Source organism: Hemitrygon akajei, chromosome 22 (genome assembly GCF_048418815.1).
Source record: "Hemitrygon akajei chromosome 22, sHemAka1.3, whole genome shotgun sequence".
NCBI lineage: Eukaryota > Metazoa > Chordata > Chondrichthyes > Myliobatiformes > Dasyatidae > Hemitrygon > Hemitrygon akajei.
In genome coordinates this window covers 11,259,958-11,282,885 of record NC_133145.1, presented here as the reverse complement: position 1 = coordinate 11,282,885, position 22,928 = coordinate 11,259,958, and the positions used below count along the sequence as shown (strand labels likewise).

The window sequence follows — 22,928 nt, the reverse complement described above, 5'->3', positions numbered from 1 at the left end:
GGGACTGAAGGCTGACAAATCCCCAGGTCCAGATGGTCTGCACCCTAGGGTACTAAAGGAGGTGGCCCTGGAAATTGCGGATGCATTGGTAATCATTTTCCAATGTTCCTTAGATTCAGGATCAGTTCCTGAGGATTGGCGAATGGCAAATGTTATCCCACTTTTTAAGAAAGGAGGGAGGGAGAAAACGGAGAACTATCGACCTGTCAGCCTGACATCGGTGGTGGGAAAGATGCTCGAGTCCATTATTAAGGATGAAATAGTGGCATATCTAGATAGCAGTGATAGGATTGGGCCGAGCCAGCATGGATTTACCAAGGGTAAATCATGCTTGACTAATCTGTTGGAGCTTTTCGAGGATGTAACCAGGAAGTTAGACGGGGGAGATCCAGTGGATGTAGTGTACCTCGATTTTCAGAAGGCATTTGATAAGGTCCCACATAGAAGATTGGTGGGTAAAATCAAAGCTCAGGGCATCGGGGGGAAGGCATTGACATGGATAGAAAACTGGTTGGTAGATAGAAAGCAAAGGGTAGCGGTGAATGGGTGTTTCTCGGAATGGCAGGTGGTGACTAGTGGGGTGCCACTGGGCTCGGTATTGGGACCACAGCTGTTTACCATTTACGTTAACGATTTGGATGAAGGCATAGAAAATAACATCAGCAAATTTGCTGATGATACTAAGCTGGGTGGCAGTGTGACATGTGAAGAGGATGTTAGGAGAATTCAGGGTGACTTGGATAGGCTGGGTGAGTGGGCAGATACTTGGCAGATGGCGTTTAATGTGAATAAGTGTGAGGTTATCCACTTTGGGAGTAAGAACAGGAAGGCAGATTATTATCTGAATGGTGTAGAGTTGGGTAAGGGAGAAATACAAAGAGATCTCGGAGTCCTTGTTCATCAGTCACTGAAGGTGAATGAGCAAGTGCAGCAGGCAGTGAAGAAGGCTAATGGAATGTTGGCCTTTATTACAAAGGGAATTGAGTACAAGAGCAAGGAAATCCTCTTGCATTTGTACAGAGCCCTGGTGAGACCACACCTGGAGTATTGTGTACAGTTTTGGTCTCCAGGGTTAAGGAAGGACATCCTGGCTGTAGAGGAAGTGCAGCGTAGATTCACGAGGTTAATTCCTGGGATGTCTGGACTGTCTTACACAGAGAGGTTAGAGAGACTGGGCTTGTACATGCTGGAATTAAGGAGATTGAGAGGGGATCAAGTTGGATAAGTCACCAGGACCGGACGAGATGAACCCCAGGCTACTGTGGGAGGCTAAGGAGGAGATTGCTGAGCCTCTGGCAATGATCTTTGCATCATCAGTGGGGACGGGAGAGGTTCCAGAGGATTGGAGGGTTGCGGATGTTGTTCCAGTATTCAAGAAAGGGAGTAGAGATAGCCCAGGAAATTATAGACCAGTGAGTCTTATTTCAGTGGTTGGTAAGTTGAATTTGGTTGGTCAAATATGATGGCAGAATATAGTATTAATGGTAAGACTCATGGCAATGTGGAGGATCAGAGGGATCTTGGGGTTCCTGACCACAGGACACTCAAAACTGCTGCGCAGGTTGACTTTGTGGTTAAGAAGGCATTCATCAACTGCGGGATTGAGTTTAAGAGCCAAGAGGTAATATTATAACCATATAACAATCACAGCACAGAAACAGGCCATCTCGGCCCTCCTAGTCCGTGCCGAACTCTTAATCTCACCTAGTCCCACCTACCCGCACTCAGCCCATAACCCTCCACTCCTTTCCTGTCCATATACCTATCCAATTTTACCTTAAATGACACAACTGAACTGGCCTCTACTACTTCTACAGGAAGCTCATTCCACACAGCTATCACTCTCTGAGTAAAGAAATACCCCCTCGTGTTTCCCTTAAACTTTTGCCCCCTAACTCTCAAATCATGTCCTCTCGTTTGAATCTCCCCTACTCTCAATGGAAACAGCCTATTCACGTCAACTCTATCTATCCCTCTCAAAATTTTAAATACCTCGATCAAATCCCCCCTCAACCTTCTACGCTCCAATGAATAGAGACCTAACTTGTTCAACCTTTCTCTGTAATTTAAGTGCTGAAACCCAGGTAACATCCTAGTAAATCGTCTCTGCACTCTCTCTAATTTATTGATATCTTTCCTATAATTCGGTGACCAGAACTGTACACAATATTCCAAATTTGGCCTTACCAATGCCTTGTACAATTTTAACATTACATACCAACTTCTGTACTCAATGCTCTGATTTATAAAGGCCAGCGTTCCAAAAGCCTTCTTCACCACCCTATCTACATGAGACTCCACCTTCAGGGAACTATGCACTGTTATTCCTAGATCTCTCTGTTCCACTGCATTCCTCAATGCCCTACCATTTACCCTGTATGTTCTATTTGGATTATTCCTGCCAAAATGTAGAACCTCACACTTCTCAGCATTAAACTCCATCTGCCAACGTTGCAGCTATATAGGACCCTGGTCAGACCCCACTTGGAGTACTGTGCTCAGGTCTGGTCACCTCAATACAGGAAGGATGTGGAAACTATAGAAAGGGTGCAGAGGAGATTTACAAGGATGTTGCCTGGATTGGGGAGCATGCCTTATGAGAATAGGTTGAGTGAACTTGGCCTTTTCTCCTTGGAGTGATGGAGGATGAGAGGTGACCTGATAGAGGTGTATAAGATGATGAGAGGCATTGATTGTGTGGATAGTCAGTGGCTTTTTCCCAAGGCTGAAATAGCTAACACAAGAGGGCACAGTTTTAAGGTGTTTGGAAGTAGGTACAGAGGGGATGTCAGGGGTAAGTTTTTTTATGCAGAGAGTGGTGAGTGCGTGGAATGGGCTGCCCTCTACTCTGGTGGAGGTGGATACTATAGGGTACTTTAAAAGGCTTCTGGATAGGTACATAGAGCTTAGAAAAATGGAGGGCTATGGGTAATCCTAGGTAATTTCTAAAGTAAGTACACGTTTGGCACAGCATTGTGGGCCGTAGGGCCTGTATTGTGCTGTAGGTTTTCAATGTTTCTAAAACCTTGTTCAATTACCATCAGCATATAACCTGTCGAAATAGAAGTTCCAACACACTAGACCACTGTTTTAATAAGAAAAGGAATGCCCAGACTGCATTTTGGTAAATCTGATCACTTTGCCGTCCTTCTTCTACCTCCTAGCAGAGGCTGAAGAGGAAAGCCCCAGAGATATGGACGACAAAGAGGTGGTCATGGGAGGCGGAGTCGATGGACTGGACAGTGTTAAAGAGCTATGAAACCTATCAACTCCTGCCTGAGAAGCAACTTGGATCAGCTCCAATTTGCCTACCAATACAACAGGTCCACAGCAGATGTCATCTCATTGACTCTTCACTCAACCCTGGAACATTTGGACAGCAAAAATGCTGAGGATGCTCTTCATCAATACCATCATCCCCTCAAAACTAATCGATAAACGTAAAGAACTTAATACTTCCTTGTCCAATTGGATCCTTGATTTCCTCACTTGCAGAACTCAGACAGTTCAGATTGGTAACAACATCTGCCCCACAATCTCCATCAGTGTGGTGAACTACATATACCTGTCTAGACACGCCCCCCCCCCACTGACTGCTCCTGTGGCTCCTCCCACAGACCCCTGTATAAAGGCGATTGGAGGCACTGCTCCTTCCTCAGTCTCCAGGATGTTGTGTGGTGGTCGCTTGCTGCTGACGGTGCTTTCTTCCAGCCAATAAAAGCCTACCTTAACTCATGTCTCCAAGAGTTATTGATGGTGCATCAATCAGCACAGGTGCACCTCAAGTCTGTTGCTTAGCCCCTGCTGTGCTCGCTTTACAATCAATTACAACTGTGTGGCTAGGCAGAGCTCCAACGCCATATTCAAGTTTGCTGACCACATCAGTGTTTTAGGCTGAATCAAAAGTGGTGATAAATGAGCATAAAGGAGGAAGATGGAAAATCTGGCTGAGTGGTGTCACAACAACTTCTTATTCAATGTCAGCAAGACCAAGGAGCTGATTATTGATTTCAAGAGGGAGAAACTAGAGGTACATGAGCCAGTCCTCATCAGAGGGTGAACAACTTTAAATTCCTCGGAGTTATCATTTGGGAGGATTTGTCCTGGGTCCAACATGTAAGAATAATTACGAAGAAATCACAGCACTGCTTTTTACTTAGGAGTTTGTGAAGGTTCAACATGACATCTAAAAGTTTGACAAACTTCTATAGATGTGTAGTGGAGAATATACTGACTGACTGCTTTACAGCCTGGTGTGGAAACACCAGTGCCCTTGAATGGAAAATCCTTCAGAGTATTGGATATGTCTCAGTCCATCATAGATAAAGGTCTCCCCACCAGTGAACACACATGCACAAGATATTATCATAGGAAAGCAGTGGCAATCATCAGGGACAACATCCAACACCCAGGACATGCTCTTCTCACTCTTGCTATCTGGATGAAGGTACAAGAGCCTCAGGACTCACTCCACCAGGTTCAGGAACAGTTATTACCCCTCAACCATCAGGCTCTTGAACCAACTGGGATAACTTCGCTCATCCCATCACTGAAATGTTCCCACAGCTTATGAACTTACTTTAAAGGACTCTTCATCTCATGTTCTTGATATTTGTTGCTTATTTATTTATTATTATTAGTTCCTTCTTTTTGTATTTGCACAGTTTGTATCTTTTATACACTGGTTGAACGTGCAATTTGGTATTGTCTTTCATTAATTATGTTATGGTCATTATTCCATTGAGTATATCCTCAAGAAAATGAATCTTAGAACCATTGAACCGTAGAACATTACTGGGCTGAACCATTTTTCTGCCTAGTCCCACTGACCAATAGAACCATAGAACCATAGGGTTGTATATGGTTGCACTTTGATAATAAATTTACTTTGAATGTTGAAAGGTAGTTGAAGAGATTGTGCAGCCATTAGTAATGTTATTTTAAGAATCACTAGACCCTGGCATGGCTCTGGAAAATTGCAAATGTCACTCCACTTTTCAAGGTGGAAGAGAGGCATAAGAAATTAAAGACCTGTTTTAGCCAGAACTTAGTGGCTAGGAAGATGTTGGAATTGATTGCAGGGATTGGTGAAGGAAAGATTTATTTTTACATTTTACGGCAATGATTTTGATGATGGAATTGATGGCTTTCTGGTCAAGTTTGTGGATAATATGAAGTTAGGTGGAGGGGCAGATAGTGTTGAGGAAGCAGGGAGGCTGCAGAAGGATTTAAATAGATTATGAGAATGGGCAAAGAAGTATCAAATGAAATACAGTGTCAGGAAGTGTATGGTTATGCACCAGCAGAAGCAATAAAGCTGTGAATATTTTCAAAACTGGGAGAAAATTCAAAAATATGAGGTGCAAATTGACTTGGGAGTCCTTGTGCAGGATTTCTTAATTTGCAGGTTGAGTTGGTTGTGAGGGAGACAAATGCGATGTTAGCAATCTGCAACACCAGGTCCAGAACGGTGCTGCTCTCATATTCCCACACCCCACATTTTACCTCCTCCTCTTTATTTTCTAAATCCTTGAAAACCTGGTACATTAATCACCCATTCCTGCCGCTTTCACAACCACGTTTCAGTAATGGCTTGCCATGAACACGGCCAGATGGACCCAAACGCAGGACGCAGACACTGATGTACTAGGGGGAGGACAGAAACGAGACCCAGAATGTGGATTCCAGACCGGACCGGACCTTGACATGGCTACAGCATTGTAGTTCCATGTATTTGATCCATGTCTAAGTTCATCACTCTTACCCATAATACACCTGGCATTAAAATATACACACTTCAAACTATTCGACCCGTCATACCTGTTATTTCAATTTTGCTTCTCAATACTTTCCTTGACATCTACCTTCTGGTCTAATTCTTCCCTTACTGATCTGGAGCTCCAGTTACCAGCCCAAACAGAACTAGTTTAAACTGTCCCAACTAGCTTCAGCAGATCTCACAGCCAGGATATTGGTTCCCCTCCAGTTCAGGTGCAACCAGTCTCTCTTGTACAGGTCACCCCTTCCCCAGAAAAGATTCCAATGATCTAAGAACCTGAAACCCTGAACCCTGCACCATCTTTACAGCCACTTATTCATCCGTACCATCACTCCATTCCTACCCGCACTAGCCCATGGTACAGGAAGCCAAATCAAAGAAAGTCCCAAAGCTTTTGATATGAAGAGCAAGATGACAATGGAGGAAAGAGTAGAGACCAAATTGGCAATCTACTTGTGGTCCCAGAGGGCATTGGCAAGAACTTAAGTGAATATTTCTCATGTCCTCACTCAGAAGGTCATTGTGCTCGAGAAATTGGGGAGGGGTGGAGTAAAGGAGGCATCATACACCTAAACATACTTCAGGGTCTTTAACAGCCGAGTGAGAAGTATTCCTGGTTGCTATGGGAGGCTAGGGAGGATGGCTACAGGCAAGATACCACATAACAGGGGGAGAATAAATATGCTCTCATTCAAAATGGGCCTCATGGATAAGATGGGGTAATTATGGGTCTGTAAGTCTAGGTAGAGAAGTTATTGAAAAATAATTCTGAGAGACATAATTAACCTGCTGTTGAAAGAGTGGGGTTTTGTTAGAGGGAGATCCCATCTTCTGAGTTTTATTTAGCTACCATTAACTGATTTTATCATATATGTCCCTGAAACTACCCTATCCATTTCCTGCATTTTGTTGCTATTTATGTTCATGTAATATTTTTTCGGCTTCTTTGTAACTTCACTTGACAATGGTGAGACTGCACATTGCAACAAAGGTTTTAATTCAGTTTTATTTAGCGATACAGCACACGCAAAGTATGTCGAGGAGTGACGGTGCAGTTTGCGTGGACTTTATTGAGGCCTTTGATAAGGTGTCATGTGGAGATTGCACCAAAGGACTAGGGCTATTGGCAAATTGGATCAATATTTGGCTTGAAAATAGGAGGCAGGGGATGACGGTGGAGATTGCTTCCATGATTGGAAGCATGAGACTAGGATGTACCAGAGAGATCAGTGCTATAAACTTTGCGATTTGTTATATACATGAATGCTATGGATCTCAATGTGTAGGAGGTATGATTAATGAATTTGTAAATGACATGAAAATACAGTGTTATTGATAGGAAGATATCAGGCCTATGGGAGAATATTGGTCAGTTGGTAAGTTTGACAGAGCAATAGCAGATGGTATATGCTCCTGCTAAGTCTGAGGGTTATGTTTTGGGGGGGACATAAACAGAATAGATAATAGAAAATTATAACCCATCACACAGGAGTTTAAAACTAGAGGGAATAGTTTTAGGTTGGTGGGCAAGAGGTTTTGAGGGAATCTAGGGAATATTTTTCATCCAAAGGTTCATTGGAAACTGGAACACACTGCCTGAGTTGGTGGTGGAAGCACAGACTCTCATATCTTGTTGGACTCTTGAATTGCCAAGGCAGAAAGCTACAGGCCAAGTGTAAAGGGAATTAGTTGATAGGCTATGGTTGACATGGATCTGGTGGGCTGAGGACCCATTTCTCTGCTCTGTGACTCTAATGATTATTACAGCACCAGAATATCAAAGCAGGCATCCTTTTCACATACATCTGTACTGTACAGTATTTAGTGTTTGCCAGTGCTGATGCTACCTATTCAATGAATGTCAGCAGCTTTGAGTTTACAAATTGGTTGCCAGTTTTCTGCATTAACAGGCCAAATTATTGCAGTAAAGACTTTGAGAGGTTCTTAAACCTTGATGACTTGCTGCAGCATGACAAGTTTCATCATCACTCATAGCCAAAAGACGTGTGGAAACTAAAACAAGGGTCTTAGGAAGATTTGAAGTGAGATGGAGTAACATTTTTTTGGATAGGCTTAGCCAAAGGCAAACATCCAGCCAGATCTAGGTTCACAGAAATAAATTACCACTGCTGAAGAGTTGTGTGAAGGTTAGAGTCAGTATCAAGGAGAGAATTCCCTAAATATTGAGTGAGCATGGCATCACTGGGAGAGTTGAAGTTTACCAATTCCTATTCTGCGGTCAATCCATTCCACTGTCAGTCCCACAATTAAAGTTGTAGGATGGACTGTTAGTACTGAAGTAAAGAATTCTATTCAAGTTCAAGTTTAATTCTCATTCAATCATAATTGAATACCCATGAATACAGCCTGATGAAACAGCATTACTCGAGGGTCAAGATACAAAACACAATACCAACAGTCACACACAGCACAAGGCACATATAAGACAGCAAGCACATAGGGTATCACTAAAATACAATCACACAAAAAAAAGTCCAAGACCCTGCTTCCATAAATTTTGCAGCAGTCTGCAGTCAAACACAATAAGGCTTGTCTTCTACTGAGCGACACTAGGGGGCAGCACCAATGTCAGTTGAGACACCGCCCCCAGCACTCAGGTGTAATGCGCTGACACCAACACCTCTCTCCTGGGCAGGCGCCATCGCAATCTTCACTACAACTGAGGCCACACAGCTCCCCCACTATCCACCAACAAATCAATGCAACATTCCACATGAACAATCTCCAACAGGCTCTTTCGATCACAAGAAAAGCGACTAAGATGATCACTTGCTGTTAGACTGGTCACTTCCTTTGCATACTGACTCATCTGTGACGCAGGCAGCAGCACGATCCACACCAAGTCCAGCTCCTTCAGTGTCTCCACCAACGAGCAACTCGCTGATGGGGTAGACCTGTGGTACTTATTGTCCATCCAGCAGGGTCTTGTGAACATAGGAAAATGTATGAAATAAAAGACAGTAACACCTTTGGCTGGCCCTGTAGAAGCTGCTGCCACCTTACCAAAGGAAAACAATGTGGTATTCAGCATTCAGTAATATTTACACAGAGCAGAGCAGGCAGGGGAAGGAAAACCTACACTGATATTAGTGAGGAGAAAGGAAAAGGAGGGTGGGCAGAATTATGGCACGTTGTTTTGGTGCCATAGGTATGCACCTGGTGCTCTTTCCTTGATTTCTCTGTTCATGCTGAAATGCAGAAGAAAACCCTACCAACAGCAGAAGAGCTGTAGTGATTCCCTGCCGTTTTGATTGGGTGGATAAGAGCACATGGCAGTCCGGATTGAACCAAATTTTATTTGATTTGTTTTACTGAGCACAAAGTAATCAGCAACAGACAGAGGATACAAATACATCAGAAAACATTGTACATCATGACTGAAATACAGCAACAACATTAACTAGTTATTTTTCAGAGCCACTTCCCCACACAATGTTAGGAGGTGGATTGAGAAGAACAAATCCGTCTTTCACTAACTGATGCCTTATGCTAAAACTACAATTGGCTTTCTCTCACTCTCTCTCCCCCCCTCCCTTTTCCTCATTCTCCCCCTTCCCCTCGCTACAGAGGATGTCCAACCTGCTGACTAATTCCAGTATGTCCACCTTTCCACAATATGAAGGTTAATTGCTTTTCAAAGTCTGTGCTGCCTAATCAGACATTTAGTCCATCAGGTTGTAGGCACAGAACAGCAGTTTCTCACACTGTTACACCCAAGCCTTTCCAGATTCAATTCTCCATTCAGGAAGTGTTGGATAACAATATTTGTGGTGTATACAAAATGCCTGGCAAAACAATTTGATGGCACTACATGATTTTTGGAGTGCCACACAATCCAATGTCTATGATCCAGAAGGTGGGATCCATGATAACTGGATTCAAAATTGGCTTAGCCACAGAAGACAGAGGGTAGAGGTGGAGTGTTTTTATTCTGACTAGAGGTCTGTGACTAGTGGTGTTCCACAGGGATCAGTACTGGGACCTATGTAGTTTATGTCATATGCAAATGATTTCAATGAAAATATAGGTGGGCTGATTAGTAAATTTGCAGGTGACACAAAAATGAGAAGAATTGTGCATTGTGAGAAAGTTGGCTATAGATCAATTAGAAATATGGGAGGACAAATGGCAAGTGAACTTTTATTGGACAAGTGTAAGATGTTCACTTTGATAGGTCAAATCCAAGAGGAAAGTAAACAGTTAATGGCAGGGCCTTTAGGAGCATTGATGTCGAGAAATATCTTGGGGTACAAGGCCATTGCTTCCTAAGAGTAGTAACACAAGTGGTAAAGAAGGTATTGTAGATGGCATGCTTGCTTTCATTATTTGGAGCATTGAGTACAAGAATCAAGGACTCATGTAGCTGTATAAAACTTTGGTTAAGCCACATGTGGAATATTACCTGTAGTTCCGCTCACCCTATTACAGGAAGGATGTGGAGGCTTCAGAGAAGATGCAGAAGAGGTTCCCCAGGATTGTGCTTAGACTTGCAAGTTTTAGATAAAAGGAGAGGTTGAACCAGTTGGATTCTTTTCTCTGAAGAAGTAGAAGCTGGGGGGTGACCCGATAGAAGTTTATGAAATTATGTGAGGAATTCCAGCCACTAGTTGTGCTTTTCACTGATCAACTGATCCCACCAGCAGGTCTCTACAACCCTTTAGACGCAGTCCAGACCCAGATTTGTCTGATTTCCTTTCGATGCTCTTCGCCCAGCAACTCCAAATCAGTTATGTCCTACGCTTTATGATGTGAATTACCAAATGGCGGACCCAGGATCAAAACAGCAGTTGGCACACATGGCAACATCTATTCTGCTTCACCAAACACTCCAATATACTTTAATTTGACAACACCTCCCGGAGTGATTGATCAGCAGTGAGGACTCAGGTAAGGCGAAGGCCCCATTTCTGGCTAACTCCGTGTTAAGCTCCATCTCTCTTTCTCCAGTCTGCAATTGGTTTCATCTCAGTAGGAATCCTGGAAGCTAAAAGACTTACTCGCCTGGGCTGATCACAAATTCAGAGGAACCCACACATTCATTTGAAGAATGTGACTGATGATCTCAAGATTCATTCAGTTAAAATGGTTGGACACATTTTCATCTACGCCAATAATCTGTGCTGGATCCTTAAGTTGGAAAATTATTGCTCCAACTTGCTACAATTCCCATTCCCACATACCGAGATAAGCTGTTCACTTAGTCTATTAAATCTTTTAGCAAAATCAAACAGTCTGCTGATCCAAAAGTATCTCACTGAGAAACTGTTTTTGCTTAGAACTGCTCAGAAACAGGAGTACTTCAGAAGTGTGAACACAGAGACTCCAAGAAATAGTTGGAATGTCTATTTCCTTCTGCTTAGTACATACAGTATTGCCCCACAATCCCCCCACTCCCCCAAACTACTCTCATTGCCCCATCTATCAAATGGTTCTTCCACCCACTCTCTGGGAAAGAAATACATCTTTAATTACATTCTGGAGACACTACATCCCAACATAAGATTGTTCTGATTTTAATATTAACATTTTGGATTAGCATTCTTAGATTTTGTCAAAATTTAACCGACTTTTTATTTCTTCATTGTGAAGACACTTACTTAAGAAGTGCATCTTGGCTTCAACAGGACTAAGATTGTGCATTGCATCGAGTTGTAGGAGAATTTGTTTCAGGACTGCATCAGAGTTCACTTTTCCCAGTGTTTTAGGGAAGTACATCTTCAACTGCTGCCTGCAAAGACAAACCCAAGACACCTGCTGTTAGCTGTCCATGATATTACCCTGACCTTCAGTGCCTTATGTTCAAAAGGAAAGAGAAATTATTCCTGAGTTCCAAGTAAATTTTTCCATTTTGTTAGCATAGTCTCATTGGAAACCGAAGCAAGGTGGGGATGAGGCTGGCAAAGGCATCTTTAATTGCCCTTGAGGTGGTGGTGGAGAGCCGCTGTCTTGAACCAATATAGTCCTTGCAGGGAATGGTATTGGAAAGGAGTTCCAGGATATACCCCATGAAGATGGTGGGAATGGCCTTTGAGGGAAATCTGCAGGTGCTGCTGTTTCTACTTACTTCTATCCTTGTTTTTCCTGGTGCAGGAGTTTATAGGTGTTGTGGGGATAGTCCAGGGAAATGACTCCAGTGCATTTTGTGGGTGCTGTTCCTGTAGGTGCTGTGTTTGTGGATGGTGAATACTTCAGACATTCAACAGGACACCAGTGAGGTAAACTGCTGCATTCCACCTGCATTTTGTGTGTGTTACTGGTGAGGTAAGTTGTTTTATTCTGCATAGTGCAGTGCCCCCTGAGTGTTGCTGGAGCTGCAGCCATGCAGGCAAGTGCCAGGATATTCATCTCAGTCTTGCTTATAGGCAAAGCAGAATGTGTTTGTAACTGCAGCCGGCAAATCGCTTGTCACAAGATACCAGCTTGTCCAGAAGGTAATGGTGAATCCCAGTATGATAAAGATGGGAACACAGCAAAGGTTATATCTGATCAGTTGTCCAATTATCCCTTGTCATAGAGATAATCAAATCAGACTATTTCCCACTTTAAGGACTCTTCATCTTGTTATTTCATGCTTCCATTATTTATTGCTATTTATTTATATTTGCATTTCCACAGTTTGTTGTTCATTGATCCTGTTTACAGTTACTGTTCCACAGAACAGTATGCCCGCAAGAAAAGGAATCTCAGGGTTGTATGCAGTAACACGTAAGTACTCTGATAAAACATTTTAGTTGGAACTTTGAACTGTGCTGGATGTTGTCCAGCCCTGGCTGCCTGCAGATGTGGGCTGCTTCATTTATTGAGGAGTTGTGAAAGGGATTGAACACTTTGCAATGTCTCCACAAACAATCTTAAACTGGAAGACTGTTGATGAAACAGTTACAGAAGGCTGGGACTAGGACACTGCCTCGACTTTTGTGTAAGGTCTGACTCCAACTCGGACCTTACTCCGTCACAAAGGCAGAGCGGAGTGATGATGGAGCTAAACGGTGACTCCTTTACTTGCATCTATTCCATCTTTAATATTTCTGTTTTTGCCTTTCAGAGTTCTTTTGAAGACCCTGACCTGGAGTTCCACGCTGGCTTTGCTCTCAGGATTTCATAAACTGGCCAAGGGCTCGACCTAGGAGACCTGGGATCTCGGGGCTTTGGAGACGGGCAGATTGAAGGTCGGAGTCACTGCAGGAGACCCGTGTGTCATCGGGGGAGTCGGAAGATCTACGGCTGTGTGCCCAGAGACTCAAGATCTTTGGGCACAGAGCTCGAAAAAAGCGACGTAATTGATGTTTAACTTGTAAACCAGCAAGTTGTTTGTTATGTCTCCTCGCTTACTGTGAAACGGAGACATCTCTTTCTCCCTTATTAGGGAGAGAGAGAGCCTGTGGTATGTCGAACAATGTGGTCTTTGGAGTGCTGCAAGTCTGTGTCTTTGCTCACGCTTAAGTGTTCAGTGGAGGGTGCTGATGCTTTTTTTGTTGGTCGGGGAGTGGGGATTGTTACTTGCCTCCGCTTACGCACAGGAAGGGAGCTGGGGGGGGGACTTCAGGGTTCTAACATTTAACTGTTGTTTATTCTTTGGGGCACTCCTCTGTTTTTGTGGATAGTTGTGAAGAAAAAGCATTTCAGGATGTATATTGTGTACATTTCTCTGATATTAAATTGGACCTTTGAAACCTTGAACCATTTGAGCTGTTTCTACCTTGATGGCAAGGGCAGCCACCCTCACCTCACCTGTGGAACTCAGGTCCTTGCTCCGTGTATGGGCATGGCTGTGATAGGGTTGTGAGCCAAATGGTGCCAGCAAAGCCAAATGCACTGAGCAGGTTATTAATGAGCAAGTTCCACAGGATAACACTGTGACAATGCTGATGACTGAGGATGGAGGAGTGTAGGCTTGAGGAAATGGGGACCACTGCCATTCGGGGATAGACTGCTCTCCACCCTCCTCACTGCATTCTCTCCTTGCTCTCTGCAAAAGTCCAAAAGGAGAGGTTTCTCTCCTTCAGTGCTGCAGACAGGCTAGCAGTCTGATGGGTGTAAAATTTAAACTTCACCTATCACCAGGCACTTACAAATGTTTCTATTTTTTGCATCTGTTGTACTTTTTCATATTTCCAAGTTTTATATTCACTTATTATTGCTTGGCTTTATTGTTTGTGCAGATATTTCAATCCAGGATTAGCTTCTTTAAGAATTCAAACAGCTAGTTTGGGTGGACACGACGTAGTTACTTAAGAAATATTTGAATAGGTGCATTTAATGTCAGAGAAATGTATACAGTATACATCCTGAAATTCTTCTTCACAAACATCCGTGAAAACAGAGTGCCCCAAAGAATAAACAACAGTTAAAACATTCGAACCCCAAAGTCCCTCCCACACACAAGCAGCAGCAAGGCGATAAGACCCAACTAAATTCTTCCCAGCTGAGGTAATATTAATTATCATCATTTAGTGATTGCATCACTGATGAAAACCTAAAGCACAAAGCAGTTTTTGTGAGAAATTCATAATCCCTGAGCACTAGTCTCTCTGATCCATGATTTGAAGAATTCCAAGTGGCTTTTCCTCTGTTGTTCTTGCAGATATTCGAAGCTGCACGATCTACCTCCTCTCTGCAACTAGATGCAGATTTATTTTAACTAACTTCAATGCTAATTGATTCATTTCTAATGGGTAGGACAGTAACCCCTTCCCTTTGAAAACCGTTCATGGTATTTCAGATAAGCACATCAAGATGTATCCCACTTTTTCACCTTAATAGTCATTGGTGTTTTGTTGTACTGTGTCCTCGACATGGTAGCTAATAGGTATCAATCTAAATGAGGCAGCTGTGGTGACACATCACTTACTTAGTTGGCTCAGGGTTCTCCTTGCTGCTCTTGAATTGATAGGCTGCCAGGGTTGCAACGAGGTGTTCTGCTTCAGAGCTGTCGTTTGGCAAGTGCAGCTGTCCCTTCAGATAAATCGGAACCACCTGAAAAAGACCAGGATTGTGGGGACTAAACAAATCAGCCTAAAGTAAAGTAAAAGTCCAAGGCCAAGGTGTAAAGGTCAAGGGTGTACCTGATTATAATGTAATTCGATATAGAGGTCATTGTAGAAATGTAAAGGTTCTTTCCAAATGATACGTTGAAAATAAAATTTGACTGAGTTATCATCCAGCAGGAAATCAAAAAGATATTCAGACCATCGAATGGGTTTGGCAACCCTCCCTGCAAAAAGACAGGACAAGATTAAACTGTAACAGCACACCAGCAGAGCGTTGGTCTTTAACCTTCACCCTGGACAGAACCAGATGTGCAATGCAGATACCCTGCCTAACCAACAACAGCAATCCTTACCTTTATTTTAATTTCATCACCGCTCATCATATTTAAATCTGCCAGATTTGTCTACTTATACCCTTCCTTGTCCCTGCCTCTGTCAGCTTTACATAGGACAGCACAGCACAGCACAGGAACAGGCCATCCAGCCCACAGTGTTGTGCTGAACCAGTTAAAAAACAAATCAGAAACTGCCAAAAACTAATCCCTCCTATCGACAGCACGTCCATATCCCTTCATCTTCCTCACAACCATGTGCTGATCTAAACGTCTTTTAAAAGCCTCTAATGTATTTGCCTCTACCACCATACCAGGCAGCACATTCCAGGCATCCACCACTCTCTGAGTAAAAAACTTACCCCTCACATCCACCTCGAACCTACCCCCTCTCACCTTCAACGCATGCTCTCTGGTATTAGACATTTCAACATTGGGAAACAGATACTGTCTGTCACTCTCTCTATGCCCTTCAATTTGTAAGCCTCTATCAGATCTCCCCTCAGCCTCCGACGCTCCAGAGAAAACAACCCAAGTTTATCCAGCCTCTCGATATAGCACATACCCTCTAAACCAGGCAGCATCCCAATAAACCTCTTCTGCAGCCTCTCCAAAAGCCTCAACATCCTTTATCTCCTTCAGGTTTCTGTACCATTCTTATGCCTTAAGTTTAATTCTCCCTGTTCTCCCAAACCAGAAATCATCTTTTTGTTCTTCTTCTTATAGTCTTTTCACTGTACTGACCTCTGCTCCCTTGGCACCTCTGTCTTAGCCTTGTGTGACCCCAACTCATATACTGAAAGAATAAGTCTCTGCCATATTTCATTCCAATTTTCACTTACCATTATCTTTATCAGCAATCAGCGAAAACTCCTTAGCTTCTTCCAAGTCAGTAATCCCAATAGTGGCACATATTTCCATCACCAATTCAATTCCTATCTGTAAGGATAATTTGAGGTTGAGCAAGCTTTTCTTGTTTAGAGCTAACAGCAGTCTCTGTACTGAGGAAGGGACTGGGTTCTCTCTCCAAAGATGTTGCTTGACTGGCTGAGATCTTCCAACATTTCCTTTGTTTCAAGTTCCAGCATCCACCACTGCCCTCCCCCACCTGTCCTCCAGTCTCTGGACATCCACGTTCACCCCATCTTCCTGCCGCTGTATCAGTGATAGAGTTCCGCCTGTCCTTCCCTACCACCCCATGAGCCTCTGCATCCAACACATCATCCTTCGCAACTTCCATACTTACAAAGAGATGTATCTTTACCTCCAACCCCCTCCCTAACTCTCAGCTTTCTATACGGATCACTCCCTCTGTTATTCGCTTGACTATTTGTCACTCCCCACTTATCTCTGTCCTGGCACTTAACCCTGCAAGGGGCCAAAGTGCTACACTTGCCCAAACTTCTTCTCCCTCACCTCCAGTCATGCCCCAAACAGACCTTCCAGGTGAGGCAATACTTCACCTGTGAATCTGCTGGGACTTCCTATGGTGCACGGTTCTCCTGATGCGGCCTCCTCTACATTGGTGAAGCCTGTCGTAAATTGGGGGACTAGTTGGTCAAATACCTCTGCTCTATCCACCAAAAGCGGAACTTCCCAGTTTGCCCAACATTTTAATTCCGATTCCCATTCATGTTCCGATAGGTTGCCCAGATGAAGCCATCCTTGGGTGGAGGAGCAACAACTCATTTTCTGCCTGGGTAGCCTCCACTGATGGCAGGAATATTGATCTCTCCTTCTGATAAAAATAAATTCCCCCCCTTCCCCTCTTCTATGGCCTCTTACCACTTCTCACCAGCCTATCACCATCCCACCCCACCCCCCATGTCCCACCTCCTTCTCTTTCTCTTATGGTCCATTCACCTCTCCTATCAGATTCCTTCTTCTCCATCTCTTGACCTTTCCCACCCACTGGCTTCACCTATTACCTTCCAGCTAGCCTCCTTTCCCTTCCCCCACCTTTTTATTCTGGCACCTTCCCCCTTCTTTTCCAGTCCTGAAGAAGGGTCTCAGTCTGAAATGACAATTGTTGATTCATTTCCATAGATGGTACTTGACCTGCTGAGTTCCTCCACTACTTTGTATGTGTTGCTTAGGATTTCCAGCATCTGCAGCTGTGTTTTTTTTGCCAGCAATTCCCTTTCAAATCTGAATGGTGGTTATGTGATTTCTGGTGAGCAAACATGTGCACTCTCACACCTACACATGTACATACATATGAAAACCAATAATTTTCCAATAGTTAAACCCAAAAATGAAATTTAAGAATTGACAACATAGGACTAAAAATCTGTTGATCAGGTCATTGGGACTTTCACAGCACCAAATCCTGGGCAACTCAAATGCTTGCCAAAATGAGCAGGTAACCTCTTTCCAATTCAAAGTTAATACCCTAACTGTAATATTAAAGAAATTTGTCTCATGAAATATCCTAACCCTGAATATTAGCACTCTAAACCAGGGATGAGACACTTAAATTTTATTTTTCGAACTAGCTTCTGATTCTGTAATAATATTGCTGGTCTTGCCAAGTGTTGACATTGTATTTTTCCACTCACTCACTATCAACACCTATGGCTTATCAAGCAGTGACATCAGGTTTTAGCAGCAAATTCTTACTTGAAAAACTTAAATAGGGTTGTGGGTCTCAAAACATAGCCTTCCTTCCACCTCTGACTGGTTGACCAAAATTAGGAATAATATTTTTTTTTGGTAAGAATCAAAATGCTTGCTCTAAGTTTTGCTAAGGTTGAATTGGCAGAAAATTAAGAAATCATATTAGATATGATGGCAACCTAACTGGCCTAAAGGTGAGAAGTTGGTTAGTTAGACTTCATTAGGTGTAGTTTCTGTTGAAGTGGGTGTTTGATGCACTCCCACTTCAATAGCCACCTATGTCCTCTAATGATAAACATTTTCCCCAACTGCACAAATATGGACTTGACTACTGTTACTGGAAGACGTGTGAGATTATAAATTCAGTGGAGAGGACAAGCCATTTTGATGTGCGAGCTCTTGAGATATTTCCCTGAAAGTAGTAGAAGCCAGATCTGCTTGAACGCAGACAGCTGGTGAATATGTGGCACACACACCATAAGCTTTCTGAGTAGGTTCTGATCTCGTGATTCGTGCACAAAACATCGGGCGGGAAACTTGCATCTTCTCATGATGTTTGAAATCTGTTGCACCAGCAATACATTTCATGAAAGCAACAAAATAGTGAGCAACATTTTAAATACAGAAGGAGTTTGTTGGAGCAAACTGTAACATCTCAGTCTGAAGACTACAATGAGTCATTACTGCCCACCCAATCCTTAGCTATGTCCACATACTGTGAAGGGCTTGATCTTGGACATATGAACCAACTTCCCAGGCAGTTGCACGTTGAGCCTTCGCGAGCTGCGTCCTTTCTGTCAGGTAAACACAACACATTGACATTTTATATACGCTGATGTAAAATGAGGGCAATTCTTGCAGTTTACTGCTGTTAGTAACTAAAGAACGTTGTTGACCAGGGCACACTTCCTCTGATCAGCATTAGTGATGAATTCTACCCATCCTTATTTAACGAAGAGCATCCAGCATTCCTCAGACATTGTTATCCATTCAGTGGACATGAGCATTCCTGGCAAGACCTGAACTTATCGGCCATAAGCCAGTGCCTTTGAGAAGATGGTGAGCTACTTCCTGGGACAACAAATTTACAGCCAATAACACAGACAATGAAGTACAGTTATCTCTGTCTGCTTCCGTTACTTCTCCAGTCCCACCCACCAGATATACTCTCCTTCTTCTACCCATTTGCTCTCCCACCTTCTCTCCAACTGAAACTAACTTATTTTCTCTCTTTCCCAGCTTTTGGATTTTGGACTTACCAAGAAAACTCTGTTTCTCTTTCTACAGATGTTACCTGACCTGCTGAGAGATCGAGTGATTTTGGATTTTTGCCATATACAGCTGTTTTAAAACTTTCTTAGAAAGTGGTTGACCTTCCCCTGCTTCTAGTACTTCGGTTGTTATTTCTTTCTGACTTGGAGTTATTTTGTTGATTGTACATCCTGTGGTCTACCTTGAGCTTCCTTACTAATGCTATTAATGATAGTTGGCAGTGATATTCCCATGTGCCTGCTGTTTTTCTCTGTTAAGGTACTAGAACTCTCTTCTTCTCCCCGTACGACTATGAATCAATGGGGGACAGGTTATTCCCATCTGTCCCTGATTATGGCAACATCCAGCCTGTGTTAGGTGGGATCTGGTGAAACTTACGGCAATAGCAGCCATTTCAAGGTTACTTGGGAGATGTTGCCGGCCTCCAAATTTCAAAGTGCGTTCAAGGTTTTCCTGGCAATGCTTTGCTATTTCTGGGGAAAGAAACAAAAGACAGACTTTAATGTATGCAGTCAAAGTACGGTTATTTCTGTAAATTCCCTGCGTAAGTTTGTTCCCTTTCCCTTGCCTTTATTTCAGTGGCACTGAATTGCAGTTTAACAACTTCACAGTTACATCAGGACTGAGCAATACGGCTGAAAGTCAATACAGACCGAGAGATGGCGAGGTACCCTTGTGGAGCTGTTAAATACAGATGAACTCCAATAATCCAGTATCCTCGGGACTTCAGTGCTGCTACAGTGGCAGATTTCTTACGACGCTACGCTCATTAATGTCCAAATATCATTTTATTTTAATTTTTTACATGTTACACAATAGCAAAATAACTTTTTTTTCAGTAAACTTGTTGAGTTCAGAGGGAGTGGGAAATATATGAGCAAACCTGACTATGTTCCTGAACTTTACTGTTCCAGATCCAGCACACTGTCCGACCTCAGTCCCGCCACACAGTAACTCACACCCCGGACTATCAGTGTGTCCAATCGGACCCCAGACCCGTCACACAGTAACTCACATCACGGACTATCAGCGTGTCTAATCGGACCCCAGACCCGTCACACAGTAACTCACACCCCGGACTATCAGAGTGTCCAATCGGACCCCAGACCCGTCACACAGTAACTCACACCCCGGACTATCAGAGTGTCCAATCGGACCCCAGACCCGTCACACAGTAACTCACACCCCGGACTATCAGCGTGTCCAATCGGACCCCAGACCCGTCACACAGTAACTCACACCCCGGACTATCAGAGTGTCCAATCGGACCCCAGACCCGTCACACAGTAACTCACACCCCGGACTATCAGAGTGTCCTATCGGACCCCAGACCCGTCACACAGTAACTCACATCACGGACTATCAGCGTGTCCAATCGGACCCCAGACCCGTCACACAGTAACTCACACCCCGGACTATCGGCGTGTCCAATCGGACCCCAGACCCGTCACACAGTAACTCACACCCCTGACTATCAGCGTGTCCAATCGGACCCCAGACCCGTCACACAGTAACTCACACCCCGGACTATCAGAGTGTCCAATCGGACCCCAGACCCATCACACAGTAACTCACACCCCTGACTATCAGCGTGTCCAATCGGACCCCAGACCCGTCACACAGTAACTCACACCCCGGACTATCAGAGTGTCCAATCGGACCCCAGACCCGTCACACAGTAACTCACACCCCGGACTATTGGCGTGTCCAATCGGACCCCAGACCCGTCACACAGTAACTCACACCCCTGACTATCAGCGTGTCCAATCGGACCCCAGACCCGTCACACAGTAACTCACACCCCGGACTATCAGAGTGTCCAATCGGACCCCAGACCCGTCACACAGTAACTCACACCCCGGACTATCAGAGTGTCCAATCGGACCCCAGACCCGTCACACAGTAACTCACGCCCCGGACTATCAGAGTGTCCAATCGGACCCCAGACCCGTCACACAGTAACTCACATCCCGGACTATCAGAGTGTCCAATCGGACCCCAGACCCGTCACACAGTAAATCACATCCCGGACTATCAGCGTGTCCAATCGGACCCCAGACCCGTCACACAGTAACTCACATCCCGGACTATCAGAGTGTCCAATCGGACCCCAGACCCGTCACACAGTAACTCACACCCCGGACTATTGGCGTGTCCAATCGGACCCCAGACCCGTCACACAGTAACTCACACCCCGGACTATCAGCGTGTCCAATCGGACCCCAGACCCGTCACACAGTAAATCACATCCCGGACTATCAGCGTGTCCAATCGGACCCCAGACCCGTCACACAGTAACTCACATCCCGGACTAGTAGAGTGTCCAATCGGACCCCAGACCCGTCACACAGTAACTCACACCCCGGACTATCAGCGTGTCCAATCGGACCCCAGACCCGTCACACAGTAACTCACATCCCGGACTATCGGCGTGTCCAATCGGACCCCAGACCCGTCACACAGTAACTCACACCCCGGACTATCAGAGTGTCCAATCGGACCCCAGACCCGTCACACAGTAACTCACACCCCGGACTATCAGAGTGTCCAATCGGACCCCAGACCCGTCACACAGTAACTCACATCCCGGACTATTGGCGTGTCCAATCGGACCCCAGACCCGTCATACAGTAACTCACATCCCGGACTATCAGTGTGTCCAATCGGACCCCAGACCCGTCACACAGTAACTCACATCCCGGACTATCAGAGTGTCCAATCGGACCCCAGACCCGTCACACAGTAACTCACATCCCGGACTATCAGCGTGTCCAATCGGACCCCAGACCCGTCACACAGTAACTCACATCCCGGACTATTGGCGTGTCCAATCGGACCCCAGACCCGTCACACAGTAACTCACACCCCGGACTATCAGAGTGTCCAATCGGACCCCAGACCCGTCACACAGTAAATCACATCCCGGACTATTGGCGTGTCCAATCGGACCCCAGACCCGTCACACAGTAACTCACATCCCGGACTATCAGAGTGTCCAATCGGACCCCAGACCCGTCACACAGTAAATCACACCCCGGACTATCAGCGTGTCTAATCGGACCCCAGACCCGTCACACAGTAACTCACATCCCGGACTATCGGCGTGTCCAATCGGACCCCAGACCCGTCACACAGTAACTCACATCCCGGACTATCAGAGTGTCCAATCGGACCCCAGACCCGTCACACAGTAACTCACATCCCGGACTATCAGAGTGTCCAATCGGACCCCAGACCCGTCACACAGTAACTCACACCCCGGACTATCAGAGTGTCCAATCGGACCCCAGACCCGTCACACAGTAACTCACATCCCGGACTATCAGAGTGTCCAATCGGACCCCAGACCCGTCACACAGTAACTCACATCCCGGACTATCGGCGTGTCCAATCGGACCCCAGACCCGTCACACAGTAACTCACATCCCGGACTATCGGCGTGTCCAATCGGACCCCAGACCCGTCACACAGTAACTCACATCCCGGACTATTGGCGTGTCCAATCGGACCCCAGACCCGTCATACAGTAACTCACATCCCGGACTATCAGTGTGTCCAATCGGACCCCAGACCCGTCACACAGTAACTCACATCCCGGACTATCAGAGTGTCCAATCGGACCCCAGACCCGTCACACAGTAACTCACATCCCGGACTATCAGCGTGTCCAATCGGACCCCAGACCCGTCACACAGTAACTCACACCCCGGACTATCAGAGTGTCCAATCGGACCCCAGACCCGTCACACAGTAAATCACATCCCGGACTATCAGTGTGTCCAATCGGACCCCAGACCCGTCACACAGTAACTCACATCCCGGACTATCAGAGTGTCCAATCGGACCCCAGACCCGTCACACAGTAACTCACATCCCGGACTATCAGCGTGTCCAATCGGACCCCAGACCCGTCACACA

The 22,928-nt window shown here is 44.8% G+C and overlaps 1 protein-coding gene across 1 annotated transcript in view; it reads right to left on the bottom strand.

Moving 5' to 3' along the window:
• myo15b (myosin XVB) overlaps nt 1-22,928 on the bottom strand; it is a 452,296-nt gene that overhangs the window by 17,291 nt on the left and 412,077 nt on the right. Inside the window, exons 61-66 of the mRNA XM_073026589.1 lie at nt 19,389-19,483; nt 18,455-18,532; nt 15,965-16,061; nt 14,866-15,014; nt 14,652-14,776; nt 11,398-11,528 (exon numbers count right to left, since the gene is read on the bottom strand). Of these exons, the coding sequence (XP_072882690.1) occupies nt 11,398-11,528; nt 14,652-14,776; nt 14,866-15,014; nt 15,965-16,061; nt 18,455-18,532; nt 19,389-19,483 (675 nt within the window). The remainder of the gene's footprint in view (nt 1-11,397; nt 11,529-14,651; nt 14,777-14,865; nt 15,015-15,964; nt 16,062-18,454; nt 18,533-19,388; nt 19,484-22,928) is intronic.